This window comes from Pocillopora verrucosa, chromosome 14 (genome assembly GCF_036669915.1).
Source record: "Pocillopora verrucosa isolate sample1 chromosome 14, ASM3666991v2, whole genome shotgun sequence".
NCBI classification, from domain to species: Eukaryota; Metazoa; Cnidaria; class Anthozoa; order Scleractinia; family Pocilloporidae; genus Pocillopora; species Pocillopora verrucosa.
Window position 1 is genome coordinate 7,975,713 of NC_089325.1, and position 18,597 is coordinate 7,994,309.

Sequence of the window (18,597 nt, forward strand, 5' to 3'; positions counted from 1 at the left end):
GTGGTCATTCGTGGTCATTCGTGGTCATTCGTGGTCATTCGTGGTCATTCGTGGTCAATCATGGTCATTCGTGGTCACTCGTGGTCACTCCTGTGTACATTAGACAGGATCCTGGTTGCGTGAGATCCCAAAGGCAATAGGCGGGGATTATTGAGAGAGGTTGAGTTGAAAATCAATTAAACTATCAAGTTCGATTACTTTAATTTAAGCAAATGGTTGTTAATGATGAGAGTTATTTTTTTGATCACACTTCCGTTGTATGTCGTGCTTTTCGGAAAATTTAGCAAATTGCACGTTGGTGAGCGATAAGGACATATTGCACACTAAATTAGGAAAAAAACAATCGATAATTGTTTCCTGTTTGAGGGCAAGATATCGGCCTCTTTGATGTTTAATATTATCTGAAAAACGATCTCCAGTATCTTCTGGCGCAGTGCAATCGGCCCCTATGAAAAATTTGATAAGCTTGTTACCAGAGGGCATGAGTGACAGATCAGCTGTTATTACTCTCTAATCTGGTTGCTGGTACATTTCCAAATACGCCCCAAAAGTAATGAAAAATCTCAGCATTGACGTGAATAAGCACCTTGAAAGATCAAACTTATTACATTAATATCCAACTAGAGCTCAAAAACAGTCCTTGGAACACGAATCACTCCTTCAGAAATAAGTATGTCTAAAACAGGAACATTTTTATCCTTCGCAGCTCTCACAATTTGCTTTCTGTTGTGTTTTCTGCTGTCACACGAGCATCGACGACTGCAGCGGCGGGTAGAAACACTGGAACACGCAGCTAAACCATGTAGGTATTGTTTTCATAACCACTTTGCTGTTGGCTTCGCTAGCTTCAAACGGCTCCTCCTCTAATTTCACTCTATACAAAATCCAGTTGTAGAGCTCTCTCTTTCTTTTTGTTTTTATTCAATGTTACTTTCCCCTTCCGTTATTTTTTGTCGTTTATGTTAACTTGGAGTTTCTCGTCATACCTGTCATTTTCGTCACACCTGTTATTTTCATTTCATCAATTGGCAATCAGGACACTCAAAAACAGAAGTTGAATGCACTGCACGTGATAAGTTCGGAAGTTTTTATCTGCCTAATAATAGGATTATGAATACCGCAGTAAAATTTAGTGTGCAGGTCGTTTTTGACAAAGTAGGAAGAGACCAAAAGGAGGAGAGGTGGACATTGGCATCGCTACAGATTTCATTAAACGAAAATAAACAACAAATAGATAAACCTTGAAATAATTGCTCCTCAGTTGTTCTCTTAACGAGATTTTACAAACAGCTTAGAGGTGCACGGTACTGTTGTTCCTCTCGAGAAGGATCCTCCTCAAAAAAAGGTCCCATATAAAATGTCCGAAAGGTATTATTGTTCTCCTCCGACACTGTATGAGCCACGCCCATTCAAAGTTATTACAGTGACTCTCGTCAACTAGAGCTGGCATTCAGCTTTCTTTTGACTTGCGGGGAAAAAATTGTCTAACTCAGTACCTCCGGAACTAAATTGTACTGTAAAACAATCCCCTTCTGTTGTTCCGTAGAAGAAAAAGTGCTGCCAGAATTTACAGTAGCGATCATTTCGACTACTCCTATGTGATCGTCAACAGTCGACTTTGAAAATGAACTTGTCCCAATTTAGCGCTCATCTGTTTTTAGCTATGAGATAGTATGAACTATTAAGATATTCAATAACAGTACCTAATACTGAACCATTCGAACGCTTCAGATCTGGATGAAACAAACGCTCGTAGAGCCAAGAGGGACAACGATGATGTTATTGAGCATGACTTGGAGTGCAGTCAGAAATTGATAGCATGTGTACAGAAGTTCACAGAAAACCAACTGCGCTCCCTTCTTGAGAACAAGATCTGTGTAAATGACGAAAGCATTTGTGTTCAAGGACCCGCAGGACCTAAAGGTGATAGGGGACCAGCTGGAGAACGGGGCCCCCAGGGACAAAAGGGGGATACCGGGCAGCCGGGGGTAAAAGGAGAAAAAGGTGACTCAGGTAAGCCGAGGTTAATCTCGTACCCAGATCTTACCGTGAAATAGTTACATTTTTTTTTTTATTCAGCGTTATTTAGATTCATCCAATTAAACTAGTTTCAAGGACGGCAGGTGAATAAAATTTTATCTAGATGGATTTCGGACAAAGTCACGTCTATGATTTTTTCACTAGGGGCCGGTGCTGATGGACTTTTGACGCCCTCCATGCCAGCTTTTATTGTAAAACCACAGCCTGTAACAGTGAGAGAGAATGACACCGCCTCCATTCTCTGCATGACCGATGGAATGCCGAGGCCTGATGTAATCTGGAGTCGAGAAGGCGGCCAACTGCAGAACGAGAGGAGTTTTACTTTGATTGACGGCTCCTTAATGATAATGGACGCTGTCCCCAATGATCAAGGTACCTACGTTTGTAAAGCGTTGAACTTTGTTGGTGAGGTGGAAGCGAAGGCAAACTTAACTGTGTTAGGTAAGATGTAGTTATGGAACATAGATCGGTAATTAAGTCAAACAATTTAGGAGAGCGGGTAATCCGAAAAAGGGTAATTTAGTATTATCAACTGATTTGATAACGTAAATTGGCCACCGTAAAGAGGTTAAAAACTGACGTTTAGAGCGTAAGCCCCTCGTCAGAGCGAACTCTTCAGGGTGGCCAATTTACATTATCAACTCAGTTAATAATACTAAATTACCCTGTTATACTCTCCCACCGACGCAGCACCACAGTTTCTTTATCAGAAACTTACCCCCCCTTAATCCGAAAAAAGTCAGTCCTGAATACCAGAGCAAGGTGGGGGGGGGGATCATTCATCGCCATCAAAGCATGAAGGCGGGGATAATTATAATTATAGAGCGACCTCCCCCACCCCCACCCCCTCTCCAAAGTAATTAACAATGACCTGTCCTGTAGGGGATTACGAACCAAGCACGATCCACTGATTCAGATCTTCTTCTTACTTTCATTTCAATTTTTTGCGAGGTGTTATCGTTCCAGTCTATTTGTTTGCTTACTACTCTTTTTTATGTTTGTTTGTTATCTGTAGTTCCCGTTCGCATCTTAGACCATTCGCCCCACAAGTTCGTAGAAGAGGAAAGCGAATTGACACTCCGCTGTCCTGTATTTGGAAGACCTGAGCCGAAGATCACATGGAATAAAACTTCCGGTGCCCCCTCCGCCTGGGAAACGCTTCTAAATGAAGGAGAATTAAGATTTAACAAAATTGAGCTTGAAGACAGCGGCTTCTACACATGTCTGGCTGAAAACATCTTTAACGAAGTCGTCGTTATTCTGGGAGTGACTGTAGTTCCTCGTTTGAAATTTGTTATTGTTCCAAAGAAAAAGACGGAGGTTCATGTTGGCGATGACGTAGTTTTGACATGCGTAGCAGACAGTGGAGAATTCATTCCCGTTGTCACGTGGTCGAAGACATCTGGCGGTTTACCTTCTGGGTCTCGTTTAGATGAAAATGGAACTTTGTTCATCGCTAACGCATCTTTTGACGCCACTGGTTCTTATGCGTGCATTGCGAAAAATATCATCACTTCTATTGAAATTGAAGTGGAAGTGGACGTACTGGTCCGAACTTGTACTGAATGGAGAAAGCTTGGTTACACAGAAAGTGCAGAGTACCGGATTGATCCGGATATTGAGGGTCCAGTTCCTGCGTTTCAAGCGCTCTGCGACATGGAGGATAAAAATGGCGTCGGAATTACAATCTTTCGTCACGACAGTGAAGGCCGAATTCAAACTTTCACATGTGATCCACCAGGCTGCTACAGAAGAAATATCAACTACACAACAACTTCATTGGCTCAGATTGTATCGGTGATCAATGTCTCGTCTCACTGTGAACAATTTATCCGATACGACTGTATGAACTCACTGCTACTGAACCAAGGTATGCCTGTAGGCTGGTGGGTGTCACGTGACGGAGAGAAAATGAAGTACTGGGGAGGAGCCCCACCTGAAAGTGCAATGTGTGCATGCGGAGTAAACAACACGTGCGCTAAGGGAGGAATCTGTAACTGTGATGCTAATGACTACGTCCTTCGCCGTGACGAGGGGATGTTGACGGACAGAGCCACCTTACCTGTGACTCAGCTAAGATTCGGAGACGCTGGCAAATTTAACCGCGAGTTTGGATTTCATACACTTGGGGAACTGAAATGTTTTGGACTTTTTCAGTAAGACGTTCGGTATTTCAATATTCCGGTCGCTAAGGTCTGACTGCAAAACGTTCCCTGAAGATTGTTTTGCAAGGACACTCGCCTGGTCAATATTCAAAACCGTTATAGTACTATGTTAAACTGAAGATTTGCTACGAAATATAAGATGGCCTACAAGTGTAACTGGCTGCAGCTATAGCGATTTAGCTATTTGTCATATCATAGTCAAAATACAGAAACTTAGTTCGAGGACTAAGTGAATCGAGTGATAAGAAATTATTCAAAGAAAATGAAGACGGCTAGAATGTAGCAATTCTTAACTAATGATCACATAAACCGCCAAACCCGCTTTTTCTTGGTTTTATAAGAGGTAATCAATATACCGACATGCTATTAAGTATTGCTAGACACTTGAATTCTTTAATAAAGCGTATATTCTTTATTAAATACACGTTGTGTAAAACGTACCCTTTCAATAAAAACACATTTGAAGACACACATATGAGTATTATACATTGCTGTGGGTATATCCAACTTAGTTAATCAAAAATAATATGAAATGAAAATATGTTGTTCACTATGTTATTCAGCTATATACAACATTAAAGCCTCCTCGATTCTTAATAGCTAAAGGAAAGAACTGGGGTGACTCGTTTATTCAAAACCGCGGTGAAAACCTTAGAAAATGGGCCCTAGTAGATCATGAGATTCGATTTCTAAGATGCGCGAAGAATTCTCTGTCATAAACAAACTAAGGTAAGTACGAAGCTTCAGATATGAAAAAAATTATTTGGCCGCAAAGCATAAATAAAGGCAAAAAGAATGTCGTTTTCACTTGAAATGGCCAGCTGACTTCTGCCACAATTCGAAAGAATAAGGTTTTTTTAGAGCTCGACCTGAAATGACCGATTTTGAGGCATGCAGTGAGTTTTGTTTCGTTCGGAAGAGCTTTAAAAGTACCCGTCTTCCTAGGGGCCATGAACTTGTCAGTATCATGCAGCGATTGTTTTTTACTCAGTATTTCATTTCCATATGAGAAGAGCTTCAACCCAAGATTAAAATGGCCGACGCGTTTCAAGGTTTCCTCCTTGCAGTGGCGGTGGCGGCATTGTTGCTTTCAAGTGTAGCTCTCATTCGCCTTGACACAAATTCTGTCGAGTTGTCTTTGATGCGCCAAAATATTAAAAATCTGGAGATTCAAATTCTCAAAGCAGAGGACAGCCCATGTAAACCGTGTGGTAAGTACATAGAAGGATTCTTCAATTGATTTTTCAACTTGCCTCCAAAGTCTTTTTTTTAAACAGTCGCGGATGGAATAAGGCTTTCAAGTAGCAGTTTAGAGGGGAAATATGTACATTAAAGAGGTAGAAATTAATGACAAAGAACAAGGATTGAGGAATAGTAAAGGAAGATTGACGCGGATTTTATTCGCATGTCGAGTTTAAACCCGGCACTGAGGTTCAGTTGTGCAAGATGCTATATTATCATAATATAGTCCCCTTAAGGCTCGGGCGGTATTTTATCCCACACAGTTTAGGGGTATCATCGAAATTTTCAATGATGTCCGGAAATTAATAGAAAACATCCCAAATTTCATCAGACCGATCAATGTATCTCATCTCAACTTTATAGATATTTTTTTGATTAAAGGTTGTTACAGTTTTTCAGTTTGAACAAGTGGTACGATGGTAATTTAAACTACTCGAAAGAACTGGTTTTCTATTTGTCTGTGGTTATGGCCCCTTCAAACGAAATTCTTCTGTGATCTAAATCGACACCCAGTCATATTAAAAACAGAAACAGCGATCATGTTTAGGGAAGATCCAAAGTCTCATTATAAACCCCGATCGTTATGACCTATGCGTTCACATAAAAAAAAATCCCTCTCAAGGAGATGAGTGAGATGAAGCATGTATTGCCTACATTGTTTTTCACACAATTCTTTCGATACTTACTCAGAAAATAAGATAAAAAAAATTGCCATTGTTTCATTTCGTTTCCTGTTCGGGTTATTTTACAGTGTGTCGAGGCATGATACGTCAAAGTCAGCCGGGTCTTTCATTTGTTTTGTCCATGTATGATTTATGACCTTGCTAGAATGGAGGGTAAGATTTCTGCACAGCCCCATACTGTTCTAAAATAAAGTCGTAGTCTCAAAGGCAATTTAATTTTTTTTGTTGTTGTCTTCTTTTTCTAAGAACTAGATGCATGATGAAGTGTGGGGCTGTGTAAGATATTTCATAAAAAAATGATCTGTAAAAACACTATTTCTGAAATATGTGGGCATAGAACCGGTCATTTAGGACGCGCGCGAACTCCTCTCGGCCACTCGAAAACAAACTTAAGAAGGTGAGATTAAAAATGGTCTGAGAATTTGACACAGTTCAGTTTGAAAGCATTCTAAAATTCGATCGTTATTTATTTATTACGCAAGATTTCTTTTCAGACCACCTGGAAATACAAGAAAGTAAACAAAACGATCGCCAAAGAAGATTCTCTAGAGGCCTAGGGCTGGGTCAGGAATCCAAGCCACGCCAGGAAGGCAAGAAAGGTATCAATCGGAAGATAAAAATGGAGATAAAAAACGAAATTCGCATGGTGCTGGGTTCACTAACTCAGGTTTTCTGCGCAAAAGAAGAAAGACTTTGTTTTGGAGGCCCTAAAGGGGAAAAAGGTGACGTGGGCGTTGAAGGAATTCCTGGAGTTCGCGGGGAAAAAGGAGTCGCTGGACCGACTGGACCGAAAGGAGATAAAGGTCAGTTGACTTACTTCAATACAAGAAACCTTCTTCTTTATGCCTTTAAGTTTCATCTATGAGTACAATATAATAATGAAGATGATAATGGAAATTTGATGATGATTATGATAGTTTCAGTTCATAGGATTACTCTTTTAGAGACCTCAATGCATGTAGAAATAAACACTAGGCTATTCAATAACTGGGCACCTTACAGCTGCGTGAAAGCCGCCAAGCGAATCTAAAGTCTGATCCAGTCAGTTTCTACAGCTTTAGGGCTGCAATAAGAATGCACCACTCCAAGATGAAGCCGAATTATTTAGAGGAAAATAGCAAGATTCCGCATAACGATCGCAAATTGCTGGTGAGGATTTACTGATTTCTCAATTCATCGAATGCACGACACAATTAAAATTTTAAAAGTTTTAAAATATCAATCACGTCCTCGCTGAAAGCAACACACAGCGTGAGGGTTAAACCAAAATGTTCCACTATTGTTTTTTAAGGTGATCCGGGTATTTCAGTTGCTGCTCCTACAATTATTACACCATCAAAAGTGATAACCATCAGAGAGACACAAACAGCCTCACTGTCATGCAGAGCCAAAGGACTTCCTTCACCACAAACAACCTGGGTTCGAGTCTATGGGTCTTTACCCAGTGGTCGTCACGTGATTCACAGTAATGGTACGATGATTATCAGTGGGGTTCTGTATGAAGACGCTGGAATGTATGTGTGCCAAGCCAAGAATGTTCTAGGAATCGCAAAATCGACCATGCTGCTGATTGTGCACGGTACAACATTTAAATTTTCTCGATTTAGGGAAAAGTCAATAAAAAGAAGGCTGTGATCTGGACCCATAAGTTACTAATGAGCCAACAGGGAACTTGATCCCGGCTGAACTTTAACTCAGGCTTTACCTATATATCCAGTCTCACCCCTAAGTGATTTAAAACGTTCAAAAACAGGAACGTGGGAATTCATATTAGCTGAGGGACGGGGGAGGAGGGCTCTTAACAAACTTTAGAATTGATAAACCTGTTATGCTCACTTAATTTTTTTGTCCAGTTCCCGTTCAACTGACAAGGACGCCTCTTCCACTACGGATCGAAGAAGGACAGAGAGCCATGTTTATATGTGAAGCATCTGGATTTCCTGAGCCTGTGATAACTTGGACAGCGCTGTCCGAGAGAGAGCGCATACTTACAAATGGGTCAACGTCTCTTAAGGGACAGCTGACAATCTACAACGCCACCCTTAATGATAGTGACTACTACACGTGTAATGCTAAAAATGACGTGAATGAAGTCAAAGCGTCTGCACAGTTATCCGTTCTCCCTAAACTGAAATTTCTTATCCGACCAGTCGAGCAGATGAATGCATATCTCGGCAGCACAGTGACACTGCATTGCCAAGCAAGCAAACAACCAATACAATGGGCTAAGGAAGGTGACGCTATGCCAAAAGCATTCGAGATTTTGCGCAACGGAACTTTAATTATAAATGTAACATCTATTCTCGATGGTGGATGGTACCGCTGTGCAGCAGAAAGCGAAATCGCAGTCATAAATGCAACTTCTGCCCTAACAGTCCAGGTGCGATCATGCAGTGAGTGGAGACTCGCAGGTTATAATCGCAGTGGTATTTTCAATGTAAAAGCAGATGAAGATTCACCGATGTTCAAAGTGTTTTGTAACATGACTGATAAGGGTGGTGTTGGGGTATCGGTGATCAGTCACAACTCAGAGCAGAGAACGGCCGTCGAGGGCTTCTTTTACCCAGGGAGCTATTTACAAGAAGTGACTTACGTGGGGGCAACTATGACTCAGATCAAGAACCTCATCCAGGCATCCACCCATTGTGAACAGTTCATAAAATATGAATGCCGCCATTCTGTGCTTCTTTGGAGGGGATCACCTTACGGCTGGTGGGTGTCACGTGACGGACAGAAAATGACGTATTGGGGAGGAGCTTCCCCCGACAGCAACATGTGCGCATGTGGAATGAACGACTCATGCGCCACGGGCGAAGCGTGTAACTGCGATGCCAATGATCTGATGTGGAGAGAGGACAGTGGACTACTGACTGACAAGTCCACTTTGCCCGTTACGCAGCTCCGGTTTGGTGACACAGGAGACCCAAGAGAAGAAAAAGGTTTTCATACTTTGGGAAAACTGAAATGTTATGGCATAGCCTCGACCAAGTCATAAGTCTACTTACCTAAATCCTAATAGTTGTAAGTTAGGAGTTTCACAAGAGAAAAAAATACGACAGATATGACAAAGTTTAGATACATCCGAATAAAATTAAAACTAATAGCTAATTATTCATTATCTAAGGAAGTGGAAACTGAGTCGAAGAAATAAACAATAGAACTGTTTCTTGGTAGTAATCTAAAAGCTGATAGTATCCTGTTTACCAGTAAAAGGGTAACGAGGATGTCGCGGGGGATCATGCGAGTCGAAAGGTTTCAACCTTTCAAACCTCATTTCAATCTCATTTCAAAATGTGAAATAAATCACTTTTGGGGACGCTGACACATCTGATCTCGATTCTCTAAATAATTCAGAAATATCTACTTTCTCCATGTTCCCGTCATAACAAAAATTTCTCCTGTCATTACTCTTAATGTAACGAGTAACGGTGGATGTCACCAGGACAAGAATCTTTCTTGCGCGGCAAAACTTAGACGTTTCATGACTGAAATTTCCAACTGGCGCGTAATTCTTTAAGTTATCAGAAGTTAAAAAATTATCGGTGTGTATTCGCCCAAATCATCGATGGTTTTCCATTTCCTCTACTCTCAATCAAAGCAAGCAAAAGCCTTAGGTATTTTGCAATTACCTTAGTAGCATTTAAACCCAAATTTATGTGAATACCAACTCTAAGGACGAGAATCGCTTTTGGTTCTCCTAAAAGATTCGTCACGGCTTTTTCAGCGAGAGGGAGCTGGAGCAAATCGTAAGCTTCAACTAAATAACTCTTAAATTGTGCCTTTCCACCACACACTTGATTTTCACTAAACTCGTTCCAAGCCTTAATAGTTTTAAGATGGCAGGAGTGTTTTCCTCTGTCTACAAACTGCAGTTCTCCACTACACTGATCTCTTTCTATGTTGGAGAGATTGTTCCTTAGCGCGCCTTTCCATGGATCACCAGTAAGCACTAGTGACAGCCACAAAAAGGTGTCGAAATGAATGAGTCTCCAACGAAAACAAGCTCCGAAACATGCGCATTCAGTAAAGCGCAAGCGTCTTCACTGTTAAAAGATTGATACGGGCACTTTGAGCATAAGGGTTTCTACTTGGCAAGCTCTCCTGAAATATACTTATTAAAATCCTTACATTTCGGGCACGTGCAATCCTCGTTGGAATTCCCACAGAGTCCCGTTCCTTCGTTACAACATGGCGTTTCACTCTCTTCATCACACAGTGATGCCAAACCTGAGAAAGGAAGATGGTAAACTTGACCACAGCGGCTGTCCTCTCTGGGCAACTTTCTTGGAAATCCAAGGTTTTCAAGAATCGCTTTGTCTGCTTCTCGTCTATCGTGAATCTTTTCTTTAGTCACACCTGCTTTTTGATGCCATCCCCCGTGCGTCAAGCAGTCTAAAAGAAGCTGATTACAGTTAGCAATGTCTCACAGATCCTGCAAAATATTTTCCTCTTCAGCACAGCGTTTTTTTAACTCTGTTTTTTTATCCTTGACGCCATTTTTTCGCTATCATGTAATTGATAATACACAAAGCAACAATCAAAGCAGAGAATAGAAGTACTTTCTGTTTTTTTTGCAAACATCCTGCGAAGTAAACACACCTGTCAGACTCGAGTAGTGTTTTTAGTATCATTGGATTGAACGCTGAGATCTTCTTGCAAATTTAGTCCAACAAGGTAAACAAGTAGCTATTCATGTTTCATGCTTCGTCGAAGTGATTCTTAAATTACCAGTATGCTTCCAAGATAAAGTTTATCCTCCTTTGATACTACGTATTACAACAAATTCACACGAACACGAAGAACGCCAATTACTGGAGCGCAATCCCGATGATCACAAAATTATCCCTCTTAATTCTGTAATGTCATGCTTTGTACCGTGACTCTCAATGCATTATTTGATTACTTTCTGTAAAAAAATGCGCCTCTCAGTTTTCTGCAAAAATTAACTCAGAAACTGATGTTTTCAATGTCGATTTAAATTCGAAGCATTTAAATGAAGTTGAACGATGTGACGCAAAATAGCACAAATACAGCGATATTTCTTTTCGGTAAAACGTATCAGCAATATCATGTCAGTATGCCATTATGAGATCGAATTTGGCTTGTGCAGCGGATTCCAAAATGATTCTGCATAGTATGAGTTTGTTAATGCTCATTTCTTACCTTGACAAGTAGGAAACTTTACAAGTCGAAACACTCATAAAAATAGATTCAGTCACTCATAAGTCAAGGTTTATTCTCTTCAGCTTTTTTTAACCGAGACACAAAGCATATTTAATTCTGTTTTTACAAGAATAGTCTGCCGAACTACGGTAGAAACAAGAAATTATCACACGTGTTTTCGTGAGCCACTTGGTTTTCCAAGCAACCGAGTCTGTTGAAAAGCAATTAAAACCCTAACGAGAATATCATTATGAATTTCTCATAGTTCAAGCACAAAACTGAATTCTTGGGGAGATGTAAAATTCTGGACAAGTGTCCTCAAGTTTCTTTGTGTATATGAAGGAATGAACGCTGTTTTCAACCTTGTGAAACCATAACGGAGTTTGATTCCCTCGCCTCAGTGTCTTTCTTCCCCCTCTTACCCTTATAAAGGTTAACGAAAGGAACTGGGAACAAAGATTTCAGAGCCAGTTATCATTCTACACTACAGAGTCCTGATGTTTCCTGAGACTTTCCCTTAAACAATCATATGCTGTTGTATTCGGCGCGCGGGCAACAACTGCGCAATTGTATCCCGGTCTTGAATTTGATCAGGGGCACGTGACCAAGAATCAACCAATCACAGTGCTCGTTTTGTTGAATGGAGGTCTAGGTATTTAACAAGAGGACTTATCCTCCTAGTATTAGATACAGTAACTTAGTAGTTCTAATGGTAGATTCTGGGATCACTGGCTTAACCACCTGCGTGGGTCCTAAGCCAGTTTGTTACACGGTTTTTTTTTAATAGCTTTCACCAACAATTTCATTGTTCACATTTCTTCCTTCAATTATTTCCGACTGTTAGTTTAGGGTTAGGATTTCCACCTTTCCATGTGTTTCGAATAATCGGTCTTAGGAAGATAAATGAGACAACTAACACTCCAAAATACCTGACAAAATAAATGCTTGGGATAAGGGGAAGCGGAAGGGGGGGGGGGGGGGAGAGAATGAATGCTTTGGAAAACGCGATATGTTCCGCGTGTCAAGCCACGTGTATTGTGCGCAAACTTTATCAACAGAGACTTTGAGCAGATAATCCAGAGGATTTAATGGATTGGATTAATGTGCAGGGACGTGCTCAGACTGCAAACAACGGATCCCTTCCAATTTCAGCAAGATGCGGAAACATTTGATGAAGTATTTGAGAATAAAATAACTGGAAGGCAGTACACTTGTCAAGCAGCATCAGCATTTAAGCATCCACAAATAAGCGCTGGTTTTAAATTCGTGGTTTAAGATGAATTACAACTCATGCTATCTGCATAATTTTGATATAAAAATTAATTATGAATTGGAACAAACACCTGATTATTTAAGGAGCGTAATCAGATTACATCATGCGCCACAATAAAATAAAACTTTGCTCTTTGCTCTTTGTTTCAATTGGTCTTTGAATAATGATCGAATGGTCAAATTAAATCTTAAACAGGTACGGTAAAATTGAAAAGAGAAAAATCGGAACAAGATTATGCAACATCCCTCTCTATACGTCCCTTTATGTTATCAATATTGAGTTTATACTGCCTCAAATTCATTGTGATAAACCACTTTCTGCTATCTGGAAACTAAGACTGACACAGGCGAACGATAAAATAACAATAAATAATGTTAATAGTAAAAATAATAATCTCATTAATAATAGTCGTGAATTCATTTCTTTTGAGAATTATTGAGAGGCTTATGTAATAAATGCCGCATCGAATGCTTGAGAACTCAACAGTTGCGACATTCCATTTTCCCTTAAATCTGAGAAAAAAATTTCTAGATACTCATTCTTTGAGGTTTTTCTTTTGAACTGAAAAAAGAACGCCAACAATAAAGGCTCCTGAAAGCCACTCGTTAGAACATATTACGTGACTTCAACTTGACGAAGCACAAACCTCTTCAGTTATGAAGAAGGTCAACATCAAACGAAAATTAGTTAACCCTTTCACTCCCACAAGTAACCAAGACAGAATTTCTCCTTACAATATCAATACAAAATCAAGCAGGCAGGTGATAAGAATAGAGAAGAATGTCAATCATGAGATCATCAGTTGATCCAATACCAAATTCTCTGAACTAACATCATAAGAATTGTATGGCAGACAGAAAGGAGAATTACTAATTAGATCTTGGGAGTGAAAGAACGTGTGACAAATAACATTAAAGATAGTGTGCTCTTAAGGAATTGTAAAGCAAGCCGTATCGTGCAGTTTAAAACTGAAGAAGAAGCATTAAGAGATGGTTGGGCAAGAGGCATTTTTTGTAACGCGACGAGTCCAACCTGACTCATTTAAAGAATCTCCACACCTGGCAAACAACCGTTTGGCGTTGACATATTGGAGTATTATTAGTCCTGCTATGTACTAAGAAGTGTTTAGAATATTGTGTTTGCCTAACTTGTGAAATAATGGATATTAGCTCCGTCGACACCCGAAACTTTTGCACCCGGCAGACATTGCAAGTTACCTCTTTCTTCCTTACTCGAAATCAACGTTAGCGAATAGAGTCAATGAGTAACACAATAAATATCACGAGGATTTGTGCATGTAATTTTATGTTGTTGATGGAACGGGCAACGACAAAACTAATAATAGAAGGTCACGTTTGTGAACGATTTGCTCTCTGACGTCAAAAAGGTGTTAATAGTGGCTATTTCAAAGGACACCGCCATGGACAGTTTCATTTCCTGTCTTCACTTTATGCTACTCTAAAAGGAAGTATTTCAAGCTAATTTCGGCATGTTAAAGCAGCCTTGTCAGAAAGCGTATGTAGTAAGTTTACTCAAGGGGTAAACATGCAGACTTTGATCAAGAATATATTATGTGGGGTCTGCAGATTCAAAACAAGTTCAATCATTTATAGCAATTTATAGAAATAATGGTTCTGAAATGCTAACCTTTATCAAGTCTGTGGATTACATTAAAGAACCATCACTCAAAGAGATCCCGTTGAGGCAGTTTATAGAGCAAATAAATGAAGTTTTTACAATAGCCTCTCGAAAGTGATAGCGAAAGTAAAGCGTTATAAGCGTCATGATAAAAAAAATAAGTGAGAGTAAATTCAGAAGTTCTCAGTGGTAAAAGCGTTTTTTTAATAAGTTGTATCATAATAAAGTGGAAGACTAGGAGACAATTAAAACCCATAAAGGCCAGTACAGTCTTATATAACTTCAATGAAGTGTTTATTTCACAGAATTAAAAGTTATAAGTATATTTTGTTATTTAATAACAAGTTGTCACATGATTTGTAAGAGTGCTCGATGACCTCTCTCAATTGCTTCAACGGGCGATAGATCTTTGAGTTCTGTTATTTGGTAAAACCTTCGATGACTTCCAAAAATTATTTTTTGGTTACTAAAGAAACACAAAATGGGTTCGTTTGATACTGTTTTATCCTCGCTGAAAGCAACTATACATAATTTGGCAGCAAACGATGAAAATCTCGTAACTATATAAAGGATGCTACTTTGGATTACACTGCAAATAATGCAACAGATAATGACCCAAAGCCGACTTGTGGCTGACTGACGTTTTGTAAAAGACGTTTGCTCTCTCCTTGCTTGTTCTTGTTGAATGCCATATTCATTCAAAATAAGCGTCAATTCAGATTTTGTCTCCTATTAGCTGAGTCGACCCCAGCTGAACAAGGTCGACACACTTTCCCCAGTTTAGCTTCAGATGTGTATCATTGGATACTCGTTTTAAAACTATTAGGACGAAAACGTGTGGCTAGGATTGGTTACTGGAGTGTACAGGCCTTGGACAATAAAGGCATAACACGAAAATCTAACAGTGTCAACAAAATAATCTTCTAAGCCGGTAGTCTTAGCGGGTATGGAATAAACACCTGGACTATTAGACCACTAAACAGAAGAGAAGTTTGTCGCAACAAAAGGATTCTAATTTATTTTAAGTTGTTATAATACATGAATGGGTTTAACTTGTTCAAATTCGTCAAATCTTAATCCGTGTTGGAAACATAGTTTTCTTGCAATCAAGACATCGATATGATTCTGTTGTCCGTATCAGCAACGGATTTATCTAAAAAGTTTTGGGAAATGTGAAAAGCGAACCATAGCATAAATTCTTCAGTTTCTTTATTCATTGTCCGGGAGTTCATATCCACATGATGTTCGCATTTGTTACATGTGGCTGTGTGGATATTGAAATGCTCTTACTCGCACCTGACGCTTACCGGCAGATTTTTGCATAAAAGCCACTGAACTGCCCTTGGATGTAAACTGGATAAAGTTATTAGGATTCAGAAGATTCGAAGCATGGACATGCAAATATCTCAGTTAAGAACAAATTAGTTAAGCTCTAAAAACCAGTTTTACTGTATAGGAAGGGTACATAAGGCACAGCCAATTGTGAATAAGAATGCTCCGTCTTTGGAACGACATCATGCACTGATTCTTGTTTAGACTAAAGACAAGGTCAATCAACGTCCCTGAAAAGGGTTCGTTTATTGACTCAGACCCACGTAATTTATTAAACTTTTTCAAGTTACAAAGCTAACAGAACCGAAAATCTGTCATCTTGAGGGTCCTTTGTTTTGTTTTATTCAAGTTATTGCTTTAGTAAACCGCGAGAGCTATACCGCGCGTTATTGCCTCGCTGTAGACTCGGTCAGACGTCAGTTGACTGGAACAATACCTTGTTTGTATTTCCTGCAATCCACTGGAAGGAGGTAATAACTTTTTAATTTCGGATCAATGTCCTCTCAGTCATCACATGTGACAATCCACTATGTTTGTCAACGCGTCACGACAAGAGATATCAGCCACAAAACAAAGAGAGCTACAATAGACTGCGGTTTCTTGTTAATTGGAAAAATTCCTTGGTCGCAAAAGTTTTCTGCAGTATACGGCGAAAGAAACTGCAATGCACGAAAGAAAGTTTTAACTTTATTTGGAGTAAAAACTTATTAACTGCTGTTCCCAAGCGATGTACACGGTAGAACGGGTCGCAAATGGGATTCTCAAGGCTACGAGAGCGGAAAATACCGTTTGGCTTTATTGGTTCAAATGAGTAAGCTCAATGTACATCTATGATCTTGAATTCAAGAAGTTGCAGAAAAAGTTTAAAGGAAACATTGGCTACATGAAATTGTCTTAAAATGCCAAAAATTATTTGAAATGATTCTTATGTTCAATAAAATTGAAACCAGTCCCGACCAATCCAGAATTTACGTTCTTGGGACACGAAGGGGCATAACTCCTCATAATTTCGACGCCCTTCCAATTTAAGTCAACTTTTATTCAGCCGTGAAATCGTTTACAATTAAAGATTTAAAGACTTAAGCAATTTTTAAAACTCTCCTGAAAACCTTTACGACAATGTTCCTTTGAATTCTTTTCTCAATGAACTAAAAAATTTAGGAGAAATTCGGAACGGGTGTGCCTCGGGGGTGCCTCAGAGTAGATGACAGAAAATCTTATAGTTCTCCAAATCAATGACAGCAGTGAAATTTTTTTCCAAGACTAAACTGAAAAATCATGATGTAAGCCAGAGCACTTTAAACAATAAATCGACTTTTCACAAATACTAGTAGAAGATATCAACTTAAAACATCACAGAGTGATGTCAACAGACATGCAGTCTGTTAAACTTGGAAGATATAAAAAAGAAAACAACAACATATAATACAGTTGATTTAACTTTGCCAATTACACAGAAAACATATATTGTGCAACGGCCAGCAACATTGTGTTGATGTGATAGTCAGTAATTATAGATGAATTATTAGTTATAAGTCTTCGCTAAAAGGTTCTTTGGATAACTGCGTCCTTCAGAGAAATCAGGAAGTAACAACTATTGTATTGGAAAAGACACAAGACACGTTACTTGTAAACAAATTCAATTTATTTCATTGATCACAAATGAGATATTAGTGTGGGAAATACATTTTCCATGCTCTCAGAGAAAATACAGGATACTACATGGAAATTATAGTTCTGAATTAAAGGATAACTCCTCCATTGTACAGTGAAACATTTGTCAATTTATTCTGTATACTACGTGCCGAGCTGCAGATGGTTTTAAATTATTCACAGCCAGAAGAAATCTCAAACTTGAATTAAAAAAGAAACGTAGATCAGAATTTTGTCGTTCTCGATTTCCTTCAAATAACTTTAAGATGAATGACAAGAAAATTAAAAAAGTGTTGTTCTAAAGCTGGTCATATATCTATCGTGCTGTGTTATAAATTGATATATCTACACGCCGTGTTTTTTGCCGGTGGTGCAGGAAGATTTGTGGTTACAAAGACTCAACACCTTCCATGTTTCACGTTCTTCCCTATCCGTTGGTAAATCGAACCTCGGTGTCGTAACTTCATGACGGTTTCCGTAGTTCGGTTCCTTTCGGAAGGAAACTTAAAAGCTGTAATAGTACCTTCTCAATAGATTCTTTTGTTTGTTGTCGCTCGGCAGAGAGCTCAGTATAAAACTCACAATCTCCTTTTAAAACTCCAATTAAGACAGCTTTTTTTTGGTAATGGACGTTTAAGTTGAACACACAGAGACACAAGCTTACTTCAGGAAAAGAAACCTTTCACTTGTACTTTTCAAAGTGTTTCTAGTTAATTAAAAAAATCTTTGTTAGCTTTTCTCTAGATTAATAGCTAATTAGCAAGCGATAGAGCAAGCCGACAGACAACAAGGATAGTCCCTAAGTATTTGACGAATATAATTTTCTTCTCCATGAGAAGATTAGAAAGTGTACAAAAAACGAAGAAAAGGCTTTTCACTAAGCCACGAGCACTCTAAAACCTAACTGAAATCAGATCGAGTCACTGTTCTAATTTATTTGACCTAATAGGAAAAAGTGAAAACCGTTTTTGTAAACATTACCCGCGCTGTCGGTAGCGGGTCTATGGCTCGGCAAATAATGAATATATTAACAAGTTTGGCGTAAGAAGCATTTCTCACCCGAACAAATTTAATAAAAGCCCAGATTTGCCTTAAAAGTCTAAAGAAAAAATTACCGTGAGTCTTGTTAGATTTTTCGGAATCGGAAAGTACTTTGTAAATGAGCTATGAATCGCATTTAGCGCAAGTTACAATTTTGAATCTTACAGTTTTTTTCGCAAATCCAAACTCCATTGTGAAGCCAATAATTTAAGAAAACTTCGTGAATGAAACAAATCTGCGGAAGGCGCCAAGACCGAATTTAATAAACTATTTATTGTAGACAACACAAAGCGGTTTCAAAAGGTTCTGTTTACTCGGCACTGTCTTTTATAACGAATTAATCGATACATGGACTTTAATAAAGTTT

At 39.1% G+C, this 18,597-nt stretch overlaps 2 protein-coding genes and 1 pseudogene across 2 annotated transcripts; 2 read left to right on the forward strand and 1 right to left on the reverse strand.

The window, feature by feature from the left end:
- The first annotated feature begins 553 nt into the window (after positions 1 to 553).
- On the forward strand, positions 554 to 4,667 carry LOC131776537 (peroxidasin homolog). Its single transcript, XM_059092732.2, has 4 exons — positions 554 to 802; positions 1,732 to 2,013; positions 2,185 to 2,481; positions 3,056 to 4,667. The coding sequence occupies exons 1-4, from the start codon at positions 673 to 675 to the stop codon at positions 4,198 to 4,200; spliced, it is 1,854 nt and encodes a 617-aa protein (XP_058948715.2). The 5' UTR covers positions 554 to 672; the 3' UTR covers positions 4,201 to 4,667.
- Positions 4,668 to 5,226: 559 nt separating this feature from the next.
- On the forward strand, positions 5,227 to 9,377 carry LOC131776573 (uncharacterized). Its single transcript, XM_059092780.2, has 4 exons — positions 5,227 to 5,416; positions 6,625 to 6,933; positions 7,422 to 7,709; positions 7,984 to 9,377. Exons 1-4 carry the CDS (start codon positions 5,239 to 5,241, stop codon positions 9,123 to 9,125), a joined length of 1,917 nt encoding a protein of 638 aa, XP_058948763.2. The 5' UTR covers positions 5,227 to 5,238; the 3' UTR covers positions 9,126 to 9,377.
- Positions 9,378 to 9,433: 56 nt separating this feature from the next.
- On the reverse strand, positions 9,434 to 13,652 carry LOC131776517 (uncharacterized; annotated as a pseudogene).
- Positions 13,653 to 18,597: the final 4,945 nt, after the last annotated feature.

Bases quoted from the DNA above. Each gene is read 5' to 3' on its own strand.
- LOC131776573 (XM_059092780.2), top strand. From the start codon at position 5,239: ATGGCCGACGCGTTTCAAGGTTTCCTCCTTGCAGTGGCGGTGGCGGCA. The intron at 5,417-6,624 runs GTAAGTACATAG...ATTTCTTTTCAG, and splicing joins CAGCCCATGTAAACCGTGTG to ACCACCTGGAAATACAAGAA. The intron at 6,934-7,421 runs GTCAGTTGACTT...TTGTTTTTTAAG, and splicing joins TGGACCGAAAGGAGATAAAG to GTGATCCGGGTATTTCAGTT.
- LOC131776537 (XM_059092732.2), top strand. From the start codon at position 673: ATGTCTAAAACAGGAACATTTTTATCCTTCGCAGCTCTCACAATTTGC. The intron at 803-1,731 runs GTAGGTATTGTT...CGAACGCTTCAG, and splicing joins GGAACACGCAGCTAAACCAT to ATCTGGATGAAACAAACGCT. The intron at 2,014-2,184 runs GTAAGCCGAGGT...TTTTTTCACTAG, and splicing joins AGGAGAAAAAGGTGACTCAG to GGGCCGGTGCTGATGGACTT.